The following is a 19,743-nucleotide window of genomic DNA, read 5'->3' as shown; positions in this document are numbered from 1 at the left end:
CCACGTCTGATCATCCTTTGACATGCAGGTATCTTCAACCTCGTGAGTGGACACTAGGATTGTCCGAGGTGAATCCATCGCACTGAGTTATTTAAAAAGGGTCTAAAAGTTCCAATACTCGCAAGGATAGCCAAGTCCACTAGCTCAACTGTACATGTCATTTAATTTAACTGTAGCTATTTCTCCGTACCCTCGTCGAGCGCCAACTCGGCCAAAATAGCCTTGTTATGCTCACCCACATCAGGCACAGCGTCCATGCGCGCCCCATATGTGTCCTCATCCCCCTTGGTCATTCCAGGAGGTAGCAGAGCCGGCACACTTCCTGCGGGCGTCTTAACATCTGTCCATCGCTGCCGAGCCTTGAGCTGTGGGTGGTTCCAGACGCCTTGCATATCATTGACGCTGGCATTAGCAATCGCCGCTTCATCCAGTCGAGCAATCACCTGCTCCGCCGAAAGCGACGAGAAGACGTCACAGATTATCTTCTTCAACTCATTTCGGTTCTGCGACCGCAGCGAGTTATTCACAAACCGCTCATCCGTAGCAAGACTGGGTTGACCCAAAACGATGTCACAGAACTTAGCCCACTCGCGCTCATTCTGGATCCCCAACATCACCGTTCCATCTCCCGTCTCAAACGGGCCATAAGGATAGATAGCCGCATGCGAAGCACCCGCTGGTGTCGGACCCGGGGCATTCTCATAGGTATAATACATAGGGAACCCCATCCACTCAACCATGCTCTCCAGCATGGAGATATCAATGTTACACCCCCGCTTCGAGGGATCCCTCTCCCGCTGATACAACGCCGCCAGGATATTGGAGTAGGCATAGCTACCAGCGGAAATATCAGCGATGGAGATGCCAACCTTGGCGGGCTCTTTTCCCGTCCCCGTGACGGAGAGCATGCCAGCCTCGCTCTGGATCAACAGATCGTAGGCCTTCTTATCGCGGTACGGTCCGTCAGGACCATACCCGGAGATGTTGCACACGATCAAGGATGGATGAGCCGCTTTGAGATCAGCGTAGGATAAACCCAGTCGAGCACTGGCGCCGGGGGCGAGGTTCTGGACGAGGACATCGGCGCGGCCGAGCAGGCGCATGAGCACGCTGTGATCGGACGGCTTTTTGAGGTCCAAGGCGAGACTCTCCTTGGACCGGTTGGTCCAGACGAAGTGGGAGGCTAGGCCGTTAACGCGGGTGTCGTAGTTGCGAGCAAAGTCTCCGACACCAGGTCGTTCGACTTTGATGACTCGGGCTCCTAGGTCGGCTAATTGGCGGGTACAGAAGGGAGCGGCTATGGCTTGTTCCAGACTGACGACAGTGATGCCGGCGAGGGGTCCAGCCTTTTTCGTGGCGCTAGTGGAAGCATGACGGATGCCGGAGAGATTATGGCATGCCGCACGGACAAGGGGACGGGTGGTAGGCATGGTGCTGGTTGTGAATTGGGGATTTTTTCGTGGGGATGACCCCGGTTTTTGAGGCCATCGCCGACCGGAGAACATCGCCGACCGTGGGGGCGCGGCTTCTCTGGGGTCGGTTATATGCCCCGGGCTGGCCTCGGTCCCACCATTAGTATATTGAGAGATGATGTACTATAAGAGGATGAAAGTCCTGCCCTGATCATTTTCCAGAAGAACAATGAAATCTCCAGAATATATGTATCAGGCAAAGTGTGTTGTTCCCAAAGAACTAGATATCCTTCCACCCTAGTAACAATCTGTCTGCAAAGATTGTGATAGCAGGTATTGAAACATTTTTGCTATTCATTGCATCTCAAGGCTTGATCACAGCCTATCTTCTGCTAATTGTTCATTCACAGCTTTTCCCAGCTTGAGCATGACTGTAGGAATGATACTGGAATCTCCATCTCGCAGTCAATCTATCAATGATTCGGTTACTAATTTCGCGCGGTCGCATAAGGTCTACTACCAGAATTCAATCACGGCCTGCTTATTTCTGATCATAGCGAGGGCTTTAGAAAGGTTATATAGGAATTGAATTGCCGCATTACGAAGGAGCAGTGTGCTATGAGGCCTGGATACCATAGCTTATTCCAACCACGTGGCTAGCATGCCACTTGGGAAACGATCACCCGTATAGCTGCGCAGCTCGGACTCACAAGTCCTAGACGGCTACTTATATGCAAGCCGACAAGGATACTCCCTGCCAAATACAGCCACGGGGCTATTCGGCTGAACACCTGCTGGATACCGCCTGAGGTGATCCTGGACGATGTTCATCCCAATGCAAGCACCCTGGAGGCTTTTGGTCTAATATGCTGTACTACTGCACGTCGTATGCGACCAAATACCGAAGGGTCGTCATAACGGTCATTGCTGATTTCGGTCACTCAATCAAGAGACACAAGCAGCCTTAACCCCCAATTGTGAAGCTATACTACTTAAAGACGGGAAGGTCACACTTGAACATCTGTTCCTGAAGTAGCTCGGTTCAACGGGCTAGTATTCCCATCCGGCAGATGGATAATGGCTGTTCCATCGGGGAGGACGGCATCGTCCAGGGAACTCGCTTGACGATCATCGGGCTAGCATCAGGCCTATATGGCGTCTGATTGGTGGGGGTAATGTGCCGTTCACGTCATCAACTTTGAGACGGGGAATATTCCGATGAATGAGACGTGCCTTTTTCATGTCGGTGTGCAGCCGCAAGCAGATGTTTCGGATACATCCGAAATTCTCCGATCGGAAGCATTTGTGCTATGACCTGAGCAGAACTGATGCCCAAGTCAATACTCGGTCTGCATTCTTTAGTGCGGACGGAATTGTAAATCTAGGCCAAACTGAGGACTGGCCGTGAAGGGTATATTAGCGAATAATATTGCCAGCTGTCGATATGAATCAAGGGTCGCATGAACACGTCCCAATGTTCGGCGCAGCCTGCCGTAGTCCATGAAGTTCGTTGCCCTGTACATTGATCCGGCAGTTGGCATCAGAGTTTAGGTATCCTGCGGTAGTTCAGCACAGTGGAGCCATGTGGGCCGGCATCATCCCAATAATGGGTTCGAGAGTCCTCCGGCTAGGGTTCTGGTGTAGCTTGCTCGCAGCCGCTTTGTGGGATCCAGGTCGCGAGCGGAAGAAAAAAGACTACCAGTTGAATGCTCCTGGTTGCTGTCATTTGGCTCCAGCTCATCGTCCGATCAATGTCCACAGCATATGTATTTTCTTTTATTGAAGATTGAACGGGTCAGATGGCATTCTGCCTCTGCGATGACACGGTCAATTTCATGCCCAAAGCGACAAACGTTCGCATAATTAGCGCGACCCTGGTGAGCCAAATCCTTGTCGTGTTCGCCCCATCGGACATAACGAGAGCCGAGGGTCCGAGGCGAAGCTTCTCATCGAAACCCAGATACTTATCTTAGCGCCCGCTTTAATTCGGTCGGACTTAGCCAGTCGTAGACCGAATCGCTGTCCGGAGGGACCCTGTGGAGGCTTTTTCCTCCAGAATTTGTCATTCGCTTCATGCATCTTCAAATATTTGACAAGGGCTCTACATATATTGGAGGGAATATCTGCTTGAGACTTCTGGGCAAGACAAACCATGTCTGAGCCTAAGAACCAGCCGGTAGAGGAGCCAACCATCCCGCCCGAAGAAGGGGTCAAGGGCTGGCTGACGGTGGCCGGAAGCTTTTGCGCCCTATTCTCCTCCTTTGGGTTCCTAAATGCGTATGTATAGCCTGGGTGAATTTGCCCACCTACTTCATACTGACGTTAATCACAGTATCGGAGTCTTCCAAACAACATATCAACAGACGTCGCTCAAAGATTACGACGCGTCCGACATATCATGGATCTTCGCCGTGCAGCTGGCCCTCATGTGGGCGCCGGGACCGCTATGGGGCCGCATTATTGACACTTATGGCCCGATCCCGGTCCTCTGGCCATGCAGCATTCTCTGTGTGCTAGGACTTTGTATGACTAGCCTGGCGCACGAGTACTATCAAATATTCCTTGCGCAAGGCCTCTGCTTCGGCATCGGAGCAGGTGGTGTTTTCACTTCGGCCATGATTTGCGTCGGCCAATGGTTCGTTCGTCGCCGAGGCCTTGCAACTGGCATTGCGGTATCGGGAAGTTCACTGGGGGGTGTTATCTTTCCCATATTTCTTGACCGGGTCATCAATGACATCGGCTTCTATGGTGCCGTTCGGTATACAGCGCTATTCGTCGGAATCATGCTGGCAATAGCCTGCCTACTGGTCCGCAGCCGTCTTCCGCGCAAAGAGTGGAACGGTAAAGCAGCGTGGGTCGACCTGACTCTGCTGAAGGATACCGCATTTGGATTGTACACCGCTGGCGCATTTTTCATCATGTTCGTCATTCGTTCCTATCAATGGCCTTACCCATCCACTGACAGTGACAGGTGGGGTCTCTGGGCCCCTTTCGACTATATTTCCAGCATGGCAGAGAACGCGGGATTTTCGTCGACTCTTGCTCTCTACCTGATTTCTATCATCAAGTAAGGTTGCGCAAAACCTTTCCTCGCATCTATGATGGCTGACTCCTGTGGACTTCAGTGCCGCCTCCATCTTCGGACGTCTCATCCCTCCTCAGCTAGCAGATGTGTTTGGTCACTTCAACGTCCTGACACTCTGCTGCTTCGGTACTGGAGTGTCAATGCTCTGTCTTTGGCTTCCTTTCAACTACCACCCTTCACATGCGGGCATTATCGTCTTCTCGGCGGTCTATGGCTTCGTCAGTGGCGCGGTTGTCTCCCTTATGATGCCATGTGTTGCCAAAGTGGGAGATCTGCAAACCCTGGGTCAGCGATTTGGAACATTTCAGCTAATCATGTCAGTAAGGTGAGTATCAGACCTTTAAGCAAGTCAAATTTACCGGTTGCTAACTTTGGCAGCTGCCTGACCGGGTTGCCGATCATGGGAGCCATACTCGAAAAGCAAAATTACACGGATTACTCAGGGTTGCAGCTTTTTGGTGCTTGCTGTGGGATATTAGGGTCAGTTTTGATCGGAGCAGCGACGTTCTTGCTCAGGAAAATGCGGAATACGAGCAAAATATGAGTTGAGTTGGTGGCTATCCCGCCAGCCGGAAAAAGAAGAGAAGAGAAGACTCTGGTCGTTGGGACAGGACGATGTGAGTCGCATAAAAATGACTTGAACGACTTATACATGTAATAAATAGCATAATATAGACAGGACCCTTTGGCACTCACCAAAGATAGACATGGTTGATGTTTGAATTGTATCGAAAAATCCCATCTGTGGCCCAATGTGGCGATATGCAGCAGCGACTAGCAAGTGAAACAGGATAAGCACCCATGTTATTCTATCGTTTCTCTCAGTTGGTTGACAGCCATCGTGGCAGCAGAAAGATATGATAGATAAGCTGATGATCCTTATCCAGTGGCTTATCAGTGGTGCCCTCGGACGAGCTCCCAACGCCCCCATCTTTGATGCTGCAACGCCGAAGCCGAGACCCCACTTACCAACACTTCTCCGTTATATAGAAACAGCGACAATCAGAGCTCCTCCGAGCTGCCCAAACAATCTTCTCTCGTCTGACAACATGTGCCGACTACTTGGCCGGTCATCCAACACCCCCGAGAAAAGCTCTCCGCCTCGGAGCCTTCCAGCATCATGGTATCGCTCCGATGCCATGTATCAGCTGGAGCGACGAGCCATCTTCTCCAAGCGTTGGATGCTACTCACACATTCCAGCCGACTAACGAAACCTGGAGACTTCCTTTCCTTTACCATCTCCAATTTCTCCTTCTTCCTAACTCGGGACCGCGAAGGTAGCATCAATGGATTTCACAACATTTGTCGACATCGCGCATACCCAGTTGTTCAAGCTCGGTCTGGGACCACCTCCATCCTCAGCTGCAAGTATCATGGCTGGTCCTATGGACTGAAGGGCAACCTATCAAAGGCACCTCGCTTCGAGACTGTATCAAGCTTCGACAAAAGTCAGCACGGGCTCCTCCCAATTCACGTACACATCGATAAAGCGGGCTTCGTCTGGGTGAATCTAGAAGCCGGGGACCCGGAGGTCAAGTGGGAGGATGACTTCCAAAAGATCGATGAGCAGCCGCGGATGCAGGACTTTGACTTTGACGGGGAATACACTTTTGACCATTATTGGGAGATGGACGTGGAGGCGAACTGGAAGCTTCTGGTTGAGAACTACAATGAATGTTATCACTGCGCGACCTCACATCCACTGATTAATGGAGTGTCGGATCTCCCTCGGTACCGGGTCGAGCCCAAGGCGAGGTACATGGAGCATCATATCTTCAACAAGGACAACATTGATGCGCAGTTCCGACGATCAATCACGTACTTTTACCCGACGACGTCGGTCACAGTCACGTAAGTTTGTATCCGAAAGGGAAGGTCGATAGTCAATTGACACAAGCAGGGACAAATTCTTCTATATTCAACGCATGATACCAGTTAGCGCGACAATGAGCAAGATCGAAAACGAAGTATATCGACACAGAGATGCCACCGACGAGGAATTCGCCAATATCAACGCGTTTTACCGACAGGTCTTAGACGAAGATCGGGACCTCTGTGTTGGAGCGCAAGAAAATCTGAGCGCGGGGGTGTTCATCAATGGCGAACTCCACCCGGACAAGGAAAAGGTATTTATGACACTGTCCAGACAGATGTGAAATTAGCAAGAGCTAATTGTGGGCAGGGACCCATCCATTTTCAAGACCATGTCAAGACAATGGTCATGGAGCACCGGCGAAAAGAAGAGGAGCAAGGCGGGGAAGAAATCTGGCCAGCTGTTCCCAAAGTGACTGGGGAGATGAGGACAGGGAAGCTGGCAGAGGAGGAGAGGTTCTGTTCTCAGCTGGAAGCGGCCAGTTGCATGGCCCGATCAGAGCTTGCTTGGTAATGTTTTATCTGAATGTGATGATATAAAGTGATAAGCGTTCGGGGCATTGCATATTAGAGACATTTGCATTGAGCAGTCACTTCAGTCAGACTGTGTTGATTTGGAAAATGAAAACATACCCAACTATCAAAAGTGAGGGAGTCCCTCATCTACTCCGATAACGTGACCCACCCCCCTTTCCCTAATCGGCTCTCCCACTGCAGCTTCATAATACTTGCTACTATTTTCAACTCAAGCCTTCGTCGCGTCAATCCCGTGCTTTGTCGCCACAGCTCAATAATGTTGAAAATGAACAGCTGGTCACTATTTCATGCGTTGATCACTACCCGGTCAGCTATACTCCTGTCATGAGGTCAGAGTACGTCACAGCCTACCTGGTCTGTCGATCGGATACCCAGCGAGGACATCTCCTTATACGATTGACGACAGGTGGTCAGTGTCTGAGCTACTTGGCATTAATCTAACTAGGCATTCTCAATTCTATCCTGTTTTATGGTGTGGCAATGAGCATCCCAGAGCAGACTTTCCAGCATTCATAAAGCAGAGACGCACCCGCAGATGGTCCCTTTCCGGAAGCTGGGGTAGGAAAACAGGATTCGGCTAAACCTTGCAGATGGGGCTGAACGCCCTTTGACTGATATTTGTTCCATAAGCTCCGTAGTCGCCATAAGGGAATGAGAGACAATCATGAAGCAAAATGGGACTCGACTATGTTATTTTGTAAGAGAGGTACCTTCTACAAGCTTTGTTTCTGCACCTGCTAACCATAAGCGCGCAAGCAGTCATTGCACTTATACCATCCCTGCAGCGTCGGCACTGACCGTGCTGTACTATCCATTCTTCACTGCACAAGATCGATGCAAGATATGCATCCTAATTACGGTACACCAACCTTACCCTGCGGCAAGGACAACTTCAGTTAATATGACCGGGAATGACAGATTGCCATACTCGCGACGCTCCCGTGGGATTCCTACCTCATACGGTCCGCTATCTGGACTTATCCGCCAGACGCAGTAGTCGGCCTCAAGATACTTGATATTCCAATTGAAGAGGTTTTCTTTTTCGCCATACAGACATACATCACGAGCTTGACATACTGTGTCTTCACTAAGCCGCTTGTGCGACCCATGTACCTTCGGTCACATCTGGAGAGACGTGGAACAAGAAATGTGGTAGCAACAGTCATTTTGGCATTGATGGGTGGTGGGACAGCGTGCTTGCTGTTGGGACGGCGTATGACTTACCTGGGCCTGATTCTGGGGTGGGCCTGCCCTATCCTGCTATTTCAGTGGTATGTTTGGTCTACCCATGAATCCATTGAGATGCTAATGCGAGAACACAGGATGTTGTCTTATCCTTTACTATCCGAACTTCCCTGGAAACCAATAATCGCCTCAATCTGCCTTCCCACGCTACACCTCTGGGTTGCAGATTCACGTGCTCTGGGAACTGGGACTTGGAGGATCGAGGAGGGCACAAAATTGGACTTTCGTATCGGCGGTCTAGAACTTGAGTCAGTCAGAACCAGTCAGAACTACCTGTGCATTGTTAGACGTCGGATCTAACAGTAACAGAGAAGCGCTCTTTTTTCTGGTGACCAATATGATGGTCGTGATAGGACTGATTGGGTGTGACTACGCATACGCTCTCCAAGAATACGAATTCCTGTCACAGCCAGCGTCAGACACCTACATCACATTAAGAAGAGCACTTTCCTTATTGGCCAGGCCGCTTCCAATTGACGCATCTCTCAAAACTGCATTGTCCCAGGCTGTATATTGTCTGCAAGAGAAGAGTCAGAGCATGTTTCTCGGCAGCGCATTATTCCAGGGTCAGCTGCGCATTGATCTGATATTCCTGTATTACCCCTCAGTCCAATCGTGCTTCATTGTTCTGACATGCATAGGTACTCCTTCTGCCGCGTCATGGATGATCTCATTGACGAAGCCGAGGATGAACAGGAGGCCAGATTTTGGGTTACAGAGTGCAGGCACCTCCTAGATTCAACCCATCGCAGTGAACCACATTCCGACCACTTTTACACTGGTAAAAAGGTGGAAGAATATGAGAGGCTACGTCAATCTATCGGCTACCTTCCTCCCTCTCATCTATCTAATGACTCTTTCTATGATCTTTTAAAAGGGTTTGAGATCGACCTCAAATTCAGTCCCCAGAGAGAAGCTTTCCCGATCCAGTCAGAGTACTGTCTAGATCAATACGCAGGATTTGTAGCTGGTACGGTCGGTGTACTAGTCTTCGACCTTACCTTATTCCATTGCGGTCATTATTATGTCCAAGATGTACCGCGGTTGAGGCGAGCGGCCAAGGACATGGGTAAAGCCATGCAATGTATCAATATCGCACGTGATATCCATCGCGATGCAGCAATCGGACGAGTATACATTCCTACAACATGGTTAGGCGAAGTGGGCCTTGCTCCGGGAGATGTATTACGATGTCCCAACTCCCCGATCGCGTATGATCTACAGGAGAGAATGCTGCAAAAAGCAGATGAATATTATCAGATCAGCCGAGGGGCGATGGAGGAGCTACCTCGGGGCGTAAGAGAGCCAGTTCGGGCAACCGTGGCGAGCTATATGGATATTGGTCAACTGCTGAGGGAGCGGAAAGGCACAAGCCTGGCGCAAGCGTCGAAGATGAAGGTGCCTTTGGTGCGACGGCTAAAAGTTGGTTGGCTGGCGATGTTGTAACTGAACACTTTATGTTAATTTGTGTGCTACACACATTTTCCATAGCTCACTGCTTCATTCGGGCCGAATATGTGATTTATCTCGTCAGGCACCAGAACGCTAGTGCTGACACTCTTGTCCTATTGTCAGCTCTCGTCTATCGGCTGGAATGACCACATCTGTTCTTGGGAACTTGGCTTTTGCACCAGACGGCGCAGACAACTAGGTCCGGGGGTTTCAGCTAACTTCACAGATGAGATTCATCTGACAGTATGAAGAAATCGCCTCGGCGCTACTGTCGACCCGTCTGACAATAGCATGTGTGGCGTTATTCAGCTCTGCAACGGTTCAGCCACGACTTGTATCAAGAGAGCGCCATCGGCAATAATAGCCAAAACCTCGTCTTTTGCTTAGCCTTGTCTCATACAGTAACTCCTCGGCTTTACCGATAGGTCTAGCTAGAGATTGAGACAGCCAGCCACTGCAGAAATTCCGCAGACAAGAGCTGAAAAAGCGACCCTGAGATTTCCGGGATACTGACAATCTTTCCAGTGCCCACTAGAAGGTTGACCTGATATGGTTCCACGAATATAAGGGTGCTAAGCACCCAAGACTGGGAGCCTTCTGAAGAATACTTTTCAAACACCGACGCAGACATCTCTATGCTGCGTAAGCAGAATAAAATCTAAAATGCAGAGAAAAATGGAACTTGTTGATTTTTCTTGCTTCTACGAGTTTTGCACATATTTGCTCGGCGCTGCAGGTGCTTTGCTTGAAAGCGATGTCGTAAAGACAAGACAAAACAATACAAGGGCTCAAAAAGTGAGTGAATATTGCTATACTCATGATTCCAGAAGACTCACAAGTGTATAGAAAGACTGGGCCTGGAAGGACCTTGTCTTGACTATCTGGCTATTTACCGCGGATGACTTTATCACATTTGTCATACCTGAAACAGCATTCGGGATATGCGCCGCTCTATCCGGGCCGCTTCTGACGGACGATAACACTCCGGACTTACTCTCAGTTGTTAGTCGGATACCCATTGTCATGCTCTGGAACTGGCTAAACCTGTTTGTGTTTAACCTGGCGAATCAAAGGCATCCGGACTCCGTGGCAGAAGATAAGATCAACCGACCCTGGAGACCACTACCGGCAGGTCGGATCAGCATCCTGCAGACTCGCCGGTTGCTCCTGCTTGCAATTCCAATAGTTCTCGCATTCAGCGTCTATCTAGGTGCATGGGAGGAGACTGCTCTCCTCTACACCCTGAACTGGGTATACAATGACCTGAGCGGTGGTGACGACGGGTTCATTCTTCGGAATGTACTTCTTGCCCTCGCGTTCAGCCAATACAACAAGGGGTCACTACGTGTCGCTACCGGTACCGCATTCGATATACTCCCTAGAGCATGGCGGTGGATCTGGGTCACCAGTGCCGTGATCGGCACGACCATGCATATTCAAGATATCAAGGACGTGGAAGGAGACCGTGCCAAGAACCGCCGTACGATACCCATTGTGCTGGGTGACGGGCCGGCCCGGTGGTCCGTTGCAGTTCCTGTTGCGATTTGGTCCGTTGTCTGCCCTGCGTTTTGGGAGCTAGACGTTGCCGGGTACGTTCTCCCGGGTGCGGTGGGAATGACTATTGCTGGGAGGATCTTGTTATTGCGGGAAAAGGCTGCTGATAAACGCACGTGGAAAATGTGGACGGCATGGACTGCCGTTATTTGGATGCTTCCTTTGTTCAAGAATCCTAGTGTTTTTGTCAGGTTTGGTAAGAAGTTTGGGGTGGTGTGAGGCATTGCTCAAGCCAAGTGAGCGAGAATTTACTTCGCTTGCAGGCAGTTGTGGTCATGTCTTAAGTAACAATGTGACTTGAGAAGAAGCTACATCGCACAGGAGAGTTGACAGATCCAGTATTCTAGAAATCAGATAAAGGGTCCTTCTGTTACTGATATTATCCGGTCCACTTCGTCTCTGCGCTCCAAATATTCATTCAATTTGCTGGATCTTAGATCATTCAAGTGCCAAGAATTACAAGCAGTAGCATCATTGGTCTAGTGGTAGAATTCATCGTTGCCATCGATGAGGCCCGTGTTCGATTCACGGATGATGCAAGCGAATTTCTTTTTGCTTTTACCCGATAGTGTCCATAGTGGGGTTATTCCCAACTCCTACTATTTTCTTCTGCGGAAGAACACCATTTTTTACAGCGTCGTGGATTTAGATGGGCAGCAATGGACGATGCAGAGAACGACAAATCTAATTTATTTTTTCTACCATTGATGATAAGTCAATCTGTTGATCAAAATATATCCACTGCGAAATGTATTACTAGTAGTCATTCTGGTCGAAGCCACTTCAGGAATACTAATTGGACACGATTGTTGTGTTAAACCAGAAATATATATTTGCTCCGTTCAGATAGAGGTAATTTTTAAAATGAAGCTGCCGAGACGAGCAACAAAGTTAGTACTGCCCCTACTATCATCATTTCAACCTTTCAATACTTGATGTAGGCATCGTATTACTAGTACTAAGATTGTGTAGATAAAATTTCCAGTCTCCAGCAAGACGTAAACATGCTCGTTCCACATACTACACTACGAGCTTACGGACAGTAACAGAACACGACTAACCTGCTCAAAACATTGAAGATAACATCATAATCTATTCGTCAAAGCATGCTCCCATATCTATAGTAGCTTACAATCTACTCCCCATATTAACATGCACCGCCTTAACCTGCGAATACGCCTCCAGTCCCGCCTCTCCCAGCTCGCGCCCAATACCACTCTGCTTGACGCCCCCAAACGGGACCCGCGGATCACAGTCCTGGCTACTATTGATCCAGACCATACCGGCCTCGATATCCGCCGCGACGCGATGCGCCCTCTCCAGATCGGTCGTGAAGACCGCCGCGCCCAGACCATACGTGGTATCGTTGGCGCGACGCACCGATTCCTCCTCCGAGTCGAATGGCAGGATGACCACCACGGGTCCGAATACTTCTTCCTGGCAGATGCGCATGCCATCCGTCACGTCAGTGAACACTGTCGGCTCGACAAAGTAGCCCTTCGCGTTCTTTTCATCCTTGGGAGTATACGCCTTGCCGCCGGTAACTAGCGTAGCGCCCTCCTTTTTGGCTGTCTCGATGTATGATAGAACGCGCTCGTACTGTGCCCGGGTGACTTGCGGACCCTGGTAGGTATTTTCGTCCCACTGGTCGCCGATCTTGGAAGTCGTCTCGATCTCCTTCTTGAACTTCTCCAAGAAGGAGGCGAGAATACTACGATGAACGAAGATCCTCGACGTAGCAGTGCAGATCTCGCCCTTGTTGGACATGATTCCGAAATGCGACCACTTGACCGCCTGGTCAAGATCCGCATCCGGGAACACGATCAAGGGCGACTTTCCGCCCGTCTCAAGGGTGATATTTTTCAATGTGCCGGCAGCCATCTTCATGATTTCTCGAGCGGTGGCAGTGGAGCCTGTGAAGGCAATCTTATCGACGAGCGGGTGCTGAACCAGCGCAGCGCCGGCTTCTTTTCCGTAGCCGTTGATGACATTGACCACTCCGGGTGGGAATCCGGCTTTCTTGATGAGTGTTGCGAGGACAAGGATGCTGAGGGGAGTTTGTTCAGCGGCCTTGATAACGACGGTGTTTCCGCAGGCGAGCGCGGGACCAAGCTTCCACGTCGCCATCGAGAGCGGGTAGTTCCATGGGATGATCTGTCCGACGACGCCGATGGGCTGGCGGATGGTGTATGCGAACTTTTGAGGGGAGGTGCTGATCGTCTGTCCGAAGGTCTTATCCGCCCAGCCGCTGTAGTAGCGGATGGTGGTGATGGCTTCGGTGAGGTCCTCGGTCAGGGCGACGTGGTAGGGCTTTCCTGTTGGCCAAGTCAGTGTCTGCATATCGGTGAGGATGGTGAGTATACGAACCGTTATCCCAAGCATCGATGGCAGCAAATAGTGCCCGGTTTTCTTCCATCAAATCGGCCAGACGACCCATCAGCTGTCCGCGCTCGGTGGCGGGGAGGAGCTTCCATGAAGGGTGCGACAGGGCGGCTTTGGCGGCCTGGACGGCGGCGTCGACATCTTCTGCTGTTGCGGCGTGGACAGTGGCGATGGGCTTGTCGGTACTGTGGGGATTAGCATGGAGGTGTAGAAGGAGACAAGAGTCTGTAGGTCTTACGCCGGATCTAAAGACACGATAGTCTGGCCACTGGACGAAGGACGGAACTCATTGTTAATGAACAGGCCGGTCGGCTGCTGGTACTGCCGGCCATTGGGAGTGGTGATGTCGACAAAGAGGGAGTCTGTCATGTTCTCTTCTTACTCTTCTTTGAAATAACAGATAACAGTAGTAGCAGAAGGCAGAGATAACCAGCGCGAGACAGAGTGTCCTGTCTTGATATATGCTACTTGGCTAGAACTTCCTGTTCCGGATGTGGGATGTGCCTCCGCGCAGACCACTTGGCAATTGAGGTTTGTCACTAGTCAGCAAATCCCCCGTCCGATAAGGCGATAACAAGGATAGGATCGTCCGATTACCCCTCACTTCTTTGATGTCGAGACGCATTGATAGTTTGGCGCCGGTGGATGCGCTAATGCCTCCCCACTGCATGCCGGAACTGCCTGCCGGTGGGTAAAGTCGTATCGCCAGATTGGGAAGGTGGTTCCGGCATGTCTTGTTACCCCTCCGAGACTCTATCTGGACAGTTAGGGCTTCGTACAATCTACCAGAACAATCATCATAAGTATTGTATAGACATGAAGGAGGAATTGAGAGGGAAGGCAGTCCCGTCGCGTCATGAAATAAAAATGCCCTCGAGACTCGACCACGGTTCTTCAAGAATTCGTTCAATCCTTCACGTCATTCTTCCTTGCCTCAACTATTCAAGTATACCAATCAACAACTGCAACCAACATGACTGTCACACAGCAAACACCCGCCCTTCGCGGCATCATGGTTGCCCTGATCACTCCCTTCACAGACGATAAGACCCAGATCGACGCAGCAAGACTCAAATCCCACATCGACCACCTGATCGGCGCCGGCGTGCATGGCCTCGTGCCGGGCGGCAGCACAGGCGAATTCACCACCATGACCCGCGAAGAACGCAAGCAACTGACTGAACTCTGCGTCGAGTACGCAGCTGGCCGTGTCCCCGTGGTAGCCGGCACAGGCAGTACCTCCACTGAGGAGGCAGTGGATCTGGCACGTCATGCCGCGCAGGTCGGTGCGGCCGCTGTGATGGTCGTGCCGCCATTCTACGACCCCTTGAACGTGGAGCAATTGACCGAGCTCATGTCCGAAATCCACGAAGCCAGTCAACTGCCCATTGTCTACTACAATATCCCCTCTGCCAGCGGGTTGACCCTCACGCCGCAGCAGATCGCGGATCTGAGCAAGGTCGGCGTCAAGTACCTCAAAGACACATCTGGAAATGCTCCAGCCTACACGGAATTGGTGTTCGGGTTGTCGGATCAGATCACCGCCTTCAATGGCTGGGATACCCTTACGTTCTATGGACTGGCGGCTGGATCGCCGGGAGCAGTTTGGGGTGCTGCCAACATCATCCCAGAGTTGGCGGTGGAGCTTTGGAATGCCGTTTCGGTTGAAGGAGACCTCAAGAAGGGTCGGGAATTGTGGGCCAAGGCATGGCCGATCTGCAAGTTCCTTGAGTCGCACAATTACGCTGCAGCGGTCAAGACAGGCGTGGAGCTGAGGGGACAGGCCACTGGTGGGTTGCGGAAGCCATTCGCCCTCTTGAAGGATGATCTCCAGAGCGAGCTGGCCCAGTTGATGGTGAATGCGAATGTTAATGTTGTCAAGCGTTCGTCATGAAATAGTCGCCATTGGATATAGAAAATTAAATTTATGAGGACATGTCATCGTATTTCTTGTAGCGCCTTGTAACAGACCCCGGCGGTCATCACGCTAGAATGGGCCATATTTGCTTGCTTTTGACAACATCAAGCCAGGTCGGAAAAGCCTCTCCTCTGCTTCGTGTAAAGTGCGCATCTTGTTTGTCCCATACCTGGTTCATGACGTCCCGGACAGTATGATAGGCAGAAAATCCACATCGTGCTTCGCCTTTGTCTAGCAGCAGTGTGATCGATTGCCGCCTTTCAGGCGTCGTCGCCTCGCACCCAGCAATGAAAAGAGGCCAGACTGTACCTGGGCCGGTGTGATCTGCTTCCACTAGTGCTACATCAAACTCGTTCAACGATGAGATCACCTTGTCCACCTGGCTCTCCAAAATAGCCGGGTGGACCTGACGGATGCGTCTATAGAAGAAGATAACCAGCGCAGAATTCAAAGCCTGTAAAAGGCATCCATGTGACTTGGCCAATATGTTGGTCGAATCGCATATGTTGTCCTCTGTTCTCCTGGACGCGAATGTGCACACCATGCTCTCGAGACGAGCACTGCGCCGATGCAATGCTTCCCATGCTTCGAGACTTGCATTATTTCCTTGACGCATTTCGCGCGCAACTCGAAAGGTTTCCATTACGTTGGCCAGGCGTGTTGTTTGGGATACCAAGCTGAGCCATGTCTCCGATACCCCGTAAATCTGGCTATATAGTGTGGCAGGATACTTCCGCGAATCCTGCAAATGAATATCATATAGGCCAACGTCGTCCTCCTTCGGCTCATCAATGTCCAGGTCGCTATCGGACGGGCGCCGATCGAGGCGCAAAAAGTCGTCCAAGCGTGATGTTCGGTACCCAGCTGCCTGAGTATTTTCGACTTTCTGGTACCGAAACCGATATTTGAGAGCCTCCATAAAGGTATCCGAGGGCGTGTAGTTGTGCAAAGCGTAGGTGCTCTCACCTACAATTCGTAGCCACGTATATGTGTGGTGTAGGAGGCGAGCTTTTTGAGAAATCCGTTGTTTAGGCAACCCTCGGAGGCGGAGCAGCCGCTCAGCATCGATCATGTAGCATCTTGCATCCTGCTGCTGACTACTTAGGATCTGTTTCCCTCAGTAAGCTACCTCGAACAAAGTTAGGCAGGAGCCGTACAGCAAATTCAGTCAAGGCGCAGATTGCCATTAGTTGGTCCTTGTATTTGGCCTTCTTTGGCTCTTGCGTTTCATGCTTCAAAGACATCTGCATGTGGTCTTTTGCTAGATGGTAAGCATATTCCGCCACCGGCTTCCATCGTTCTGTTGAGTCCGAGGTCCTCATGGAAGGGTTTACCGTTAAATGGAGGGCTGAACAGGCTAAGAGGCAGTACAAATTGGCTAATCGAGCATGAGTGATGTTTTGCGAACCCAGAAAAGTGATGTCGCTATATGTTACAACAACAGACGGCACATTGAGTATCTTCCAAGGTGACTTCTGGTCTAGGGGAACGGCCATCATACGCGAAATGACATGATCCTGGAAATGTCGTAGTAGGAAATGAGCATCCGCTAGTACATCAGGTGGATTGCTATCAACCGACGGCATCATCTTGGAGGCATTGTCTTGCCCAGGGCCACAATTGTAGAGAGCAGCTGCATCATCCATCAGACTAGGAGCTTCGCCAAGGAGATTATGTTCCAGAATAGGGGCTTGTGTCCCCAAATCCAGGGGCAACCAATCGCCCAGGTCGAATGTGCCAGATAGTGTAGCACTCTGCAACTGAGGATCCAAGCTAAGGATATCTGACCACTGCAGCAAGTCGTTCATGTAGGCGATCGATTCTTGCGACAGAGCCGGACTGACTCCGGAAGCGCCTTCTGGCAGGGTATCCCCCGACGGTAGAATCACATCATTTGCGACCGTAGTCTCGTCAGTGGGATGAGCTCGACTTGCAGATTTGGGATCGGTAAGGCTGAAGTCCAGCACAGCAAATGGTCCGACTACAATATCTCCCTGTGAGGGGCTTTTCGTATCCCGGGATCTTGTTTCGATCTCTGCCAATGAGGCATCAATAGAGCCCGACACCAAGTCTGCACTCAAGGCATCGCTCATGGAGACTCTCGATTTTTCTAACGCCTTTACATTAGCTTTACCATTTTGAGCCCGGTGATCAGGTTATCGATGTATGAGAGAGGGTGATCAACCTGTGTAGAGATGGCGTCGAGGCCCCTGCTTCTCCGGATCATTTGCCTTCCCAGCTGCTGTCCCCGAAGAAGGCTGGGACTTCCGATCGGACATCCATCGGATCTCATCAACGAACCCCTCACATACCACGCCAGTTGCCCGACACATCTGGCAGGTAGGCCTCTTTTGGTCGCATTTGGCATGACGCCTTCGACACGTTCTGCAGGCTCCCAGGGCATGACTGCGACGAGTCCGGCGGCCTGATTGCTTGGAGGAAGTCATGTCACTCAGAGCAGGGCATTATCAACGAAAACGGAAAGAAAGGGTAATCGAACAGAATCTGGGGTATGAGTCGGGTGGCCCTGGAGCTGGAAGGTGAAGCAATTATTAGCAGGTCCCCCAGAAAGGAGGGTGTGGCCCGACCGGGCAGGCAGGTGGTTCCGGCGGGGCGGAATCTCCTTCCTGTTCGGACCAGAACAGCGTCGGAAGGACCTGCTCTCCCGGGTTTAGCCTTTCAGTCTCTTGGAAGCTTGATGACACCGAGTTCTATGGGCGATAACTAGATATCATATGTTGACTTGGGTAGGAATGAACAAATTGTATGTAAATGAATTTATTCTGGTAATCTAATAACTTCAAGATAGATCTATTTCAGTCCCAGTCTCTGGGCCTCGGCAAGAACTGTGTGTGGAATTTCCTCTTCCAATGTTCTTCCTTCGGGGACCCATTCCAGGTACTTGGCCGCTCGCTGAGCCACCTGCTGGGCATTGGTTCCCCACAACACTCCGCCATGAGGCGTGAGTGAATCGGCCTCTTCATGGCTGATCTCAGTTACCGACTCGGAATCAGCAAGGCCGAGCTTCTTCACTTCTTGCGCCACTCGTGCTGAGATGGAACCGAATGACTGTACTCTCGTTAGAATGTACCTTGTTCTGTGCTTAGGTCGAAACATGTAAGGACTTACGATAGCCCTGGAACCGGGGAAGTACAACCCGTTCTCATTCCACAATTCCCCTTCCTCACTTCGCAAAGCCTTCTCGGCCAGCTTCACAAAGATGTTGCTGACATCCGAGATGTGCACATTACTCCATGTGGCTTCTCCTTTACCCACTTGAACCCCGCCCCGTCGCTGCATGGTCACTCTTGCCAGCTCCGGGATTTGTATGCTCCGCTGGTTAATCGGTCCTCTACCGCGACCATAAATGATCGGGGGAAATATTAACGCGGTTTTAGGACGAGAGGCAGTATGGGGAAGGCTGAGGACTAGATTGTCAACCACACGCTTGGCAGAGTACTGTCGGATGAGCTCCCGCAGCTCATCAGCTCCATCGACATCGCTGTAAATCTTGTTGGAGGGTTCTCCAAAGGCGCTGGCTACAATGTCGGGAATGGAAAGAACGCTTGCGCCTGATATCTGAAGCCAGTGACCTGCTTGATTCGTGAGAAATGTGAGGGGACGGAAGGAAGGGGAGGTAATTACCCGGCTTTGGTCTTTCCGGTGCAGTCAATCCACGCGCGATGGCTTCGGCGCTCTTTACGTGATTTGAGCTTGCGGTGTCTGTAAAAGGAGACCAATATTAGCAGAAGGCAGAAAGAATTGAAGCAAGAATACTCACGTATGACGATATCTGCTTCACGTGCTTGTTGTTCCAAAGTGGAAGAGGCGTCCAAATCTCCCAGGACTACTTGTACATCAGGGTACGCCTGAGAGAGTTTCTGAGCCTTCGCCTCGTCTCTCAGCAAGACTGTATACTGGCAAGTTGGAAGGGCCGATTTCAGTGCATGGAGCACATCCCCTCCAATATAACCTGAGGCTCCTGTGCTTTGATTTCTGTTAGTAGCAAGGAAGAGGTCGAATCCCTGGATGTACCTACAGAAAGATTTTCGCCATTGTAACTGGAATGCTCATATGTGACTCTAAGGGGTGCAAGACAAAGAAAAGGCTTTTTAGTCAAGGCGTGTATGAACAGCTAAATTCAAAGTGAAATGATGTGATGAGGGGTTGTTGTTTCTGAGGGGCAGGTATCGATGTGGTAGGTGATTCCGAGGAAAACACCATCGCCCCAGAGTGGAAATCCGGGGACGGCTGATAAGGCGCTCCACTGTACACAATTGCCCAT

The 19,743-nt window shown here is 50.8% G+C and overlaps 9 protein-coding genes and 1 non-coding gene across 10 annotated transcripts; 6 read left to right on the top strand and 4 right to left on the bottom strand.

Annotated features, from left to right (window-relative positions):
- Positions 1–134: 134 nt before the first annotated feature.
- On the bottom strand, positions 135–1,433 carry BDQ94DRAFT_147947 (CaiB/BaiF CoA transferase family protein; the record flags this gene model as incomplete). Its single annotated transcript, XM_026767107.1, has 1 exon — positions 135–1,433. One exon carries the CDS (start codon positions 1,428–1,430, stop codon positions 177–179), a length of 1,254 nt encoding a protein of 417 aa, XP_026624085.1. The 3' UTR covers positions 135–176.
- A 2,131-nt stretch (positions 1,434–3,564) lies between these two features.
- Positions 3,565–5,041, top strand: BDQ94DRAFT_172501 (MCT family MFS transporter; the record flags this gene model as incomplete). The annotated part of the gene is made up of 5 exons (XM_026771967.1): positions 3,565–3,689; positions 3,745–4,332; positions 4,384–4,479; positions 4,538–4,822; positions 4,876–5,041. The coding sequence occupies 5 exons, from the start codon at positions 3,565–3,567 to the stop codon at positions 5,039–5,041; spliced, it is 1,260 nt and encodes a 419-aa protein (XP_026624084.1).
- A 313-nt stretch (positions 5,042–5,354) lies between these two features.
- Positions 5,355–6,884, top strand: BDQ94DRAFT_180759 (aromatic ring-hydroxylating oxygenase subunit alpha; the record flags this gene model as incomplete). Its single annotated transcript, XM_026773714.1, has 3 exons — positions 5,355–6,349; positions 6,399–6,624; positions 6,681–6,884. The coding sequence occupies 3 exons, from the start codon at positions 5,355–5,357 to the stop codon at positions 6,882–6,884; spliced, it is 1,425 nt and encodes a 474-aa protein (XP_026624083.1).
- A 687-nt stretch (positions 6,885–7,571) lies between these two features.
- BDQ94DRAFT_160939 (Squalene/phytoene synthase-domain-containing protein) lies at positions 7,572–9,598 on the top strand (the record flags this gene model as incomplete). The annotated part of the gene is made up of 5 exons (XM_026769287.1): positions 7,572–7,766; positions 7,826–8,178; positions 8,230–8,378; positions 8,410–8,746; positions 8,794–9,598. 5 exons carry the CDS (start codon positions 7,572–7,574, stop codon positions 9,596–9,598), a joined length of 1,839 nt encoding a protein of 612 aa, XP_026624082.1.
- Positions 9,599–10,279: 681 nt separating this feature from the next.
- BDQ94DRAFT_172498 (UbiA family prenyltransferase) lies at positions 10,280–11,377 on the top strand (the record flags this gene model as incomplete). The annotated part of the gene is made up of 2 exons (XM_026771966.1): positions 10,280–10,399; positions 10,451–11,377. The coding sequence occupies 2 exons, from the start codon at positions 10,280–10,282 to the stop codon at positions 11,375–11,377; spliced, it is 1,047 nt and encodes a 348-aa protein (XP_026624081.1).
- Positions 11,378–11,626: 249 nt separating this feature from the next.
- BDQ94DRAFT_t197 lies at positions 11,627–11,697 on the top strand. Its single transcript has one exon. It is a non-coding gene; the product is annotated as a tRNA-Gly (tRNA).
- A 547-nt stretch (positions 11,698–12,244) lies between these two features.
- Positions 12,245–14,002, bottom strand: BDQ94DRAFT_147943 (aldehyde dehydrogenase ALDH). Its single transcript, XM_026767106.1, has 3 exons — positions 13,779–14,002; positions 13,526–13,725; positions 12,245–13,473 (listed from the first exon to the last, which is right to left on the bottom strand). Exons 1-3 carry the CDS (start codon positions 13,907–13,909, stop codon positions 12,287–12,289), a joined length of 1,518 nt encoding a protein of 505 aa, XP_026624080.1. The 5' UTR covers positions 13,910–14,002; the 3' UTR covers positions 12,245–12,286.
- Positions 14,003–14,324: 322 nt separating this feature from the next.
- Positions 14,325–15,788, top strand: BDQ94DRAFT_64331 (dihydrodipicolinate synthase family protein). The gene has a single exon (XM_026776247.1). The coding sequence runs from the start codon at positions 14,514–14,516 to the stop codon at positions 15,432–15,434; it is 921 nt and encodes a 306-aa protein (XP_026624079.1). The 5' UTR covers positions 14,325–14,513; the 3' UTR covers positions 15,435–15,788.
- BDQ94DRAFT_64334 (transcription factor domain-containing protein) lies at positions 15,479–17,727 on the bottom strand. Its single transcript, XM_026776248.1, has 2 exons — positions 16,616–17,727; positions 15,479–16,566 (listed from the first exon to the last, which is right to left on the bottom strand). The coding sequence occupies exons 1-2, from the start codon at positions 17,549–17,551 to the stop codon at positions 15,523–15,525; spliced, it is 1,980 nt and encodes a 659-aa protein (XP_026624078.1). The 5' UTR covers positions 17,552–17,727; the 3' UTR covers positions 15,479–15,522.
- Positions 17,728–18,269: 542 nt separating this feature from the next.
- BDQ94DRAFT_172494 (uncharacterized protein) lies at positions 18,270–19,514 on the bottom strand (the record flags this gene model as incomplete). The annotated part of the gene is made up of 5 exons (XM_026771965.1): positions 18,270–18,527; positions 18,588–19,051; positions 19,104–19,181; positions 19,240–19,445; positions 19,498–19,514. 5 exons carry the CDS (start codon positions 19,512–19,514, stop codon positions 18,270–18,272), a joined length of 1,023 nt encoding a protein of 340 aa, XP_026624077.1.
- Between the last annotated feature and the right edge of the window lie 229 nt (positions 19,515–19,743).

The sequence above is a fragment of the Aspergillus welwitschiae genome (assembly GCF_003344945.1).
Source record: "Aspergillus welwitschiae strain CBS 139.54b unplaced genomic scaffold BDQ94scaffold_26, whole genome shotgun sequence".
NCBI classification, from domain to species: Eukaryota; Fungi; Ascomycota; class Eurotiomycetes; order Eurotiales; family Aspergillaceae; genus Aspergillus; species Aspergillus welwitschiae.
Note: the sequence above shows the minus strand (reverse complement) of the source record. Positions and strands in the feature narration are given on the sequence as shown.

Coding starts and splice junctions, on each gene's coding strand:
- BDQ94DRAFT_147943 (XM_026767106.1), bottom strand. CDS start 13,909: ATGACAGACTCCCTCTTTGTCGACATCACCACTCCCAATGGCCGGCAG. Junction 13,726..13,778: donor ATCGTGTCTTTAGATCCGGC/GTAAGACCTACA, acceptor TAATCCCCACAG/TACCGACAAGCCCATCGCCA. Junction 13,474..13,525: donor CATCGATGCTTGGGATAACG/GTTCGTATACTC, acceptor CTTGGCCAACAG/GAAAGCCCTACCACGTCGCC.
- BDQ94DRAFT_64331 (XM_026776247.1), top strand. CDS start 14,514: ATGACTGTCACACAGCAAACACCCGCCCTTCGCGGCATCATGGTTGCC.
- BDQ94DRAFT_64334 (XM_026776248.1), bottom strand. CDS start 17,551: ATGAGCGATGCCTTGAGTGCAGACTTGGTGTCGGGCTCTATTGATGCC. Junction 16,567..16,615: donor GCGCCTTGACTGAATTTGCT/GTACGGCTCCTG, acceptor TGAGGGAAACAG/ATCCTAAGTAGTCAGCAGCA.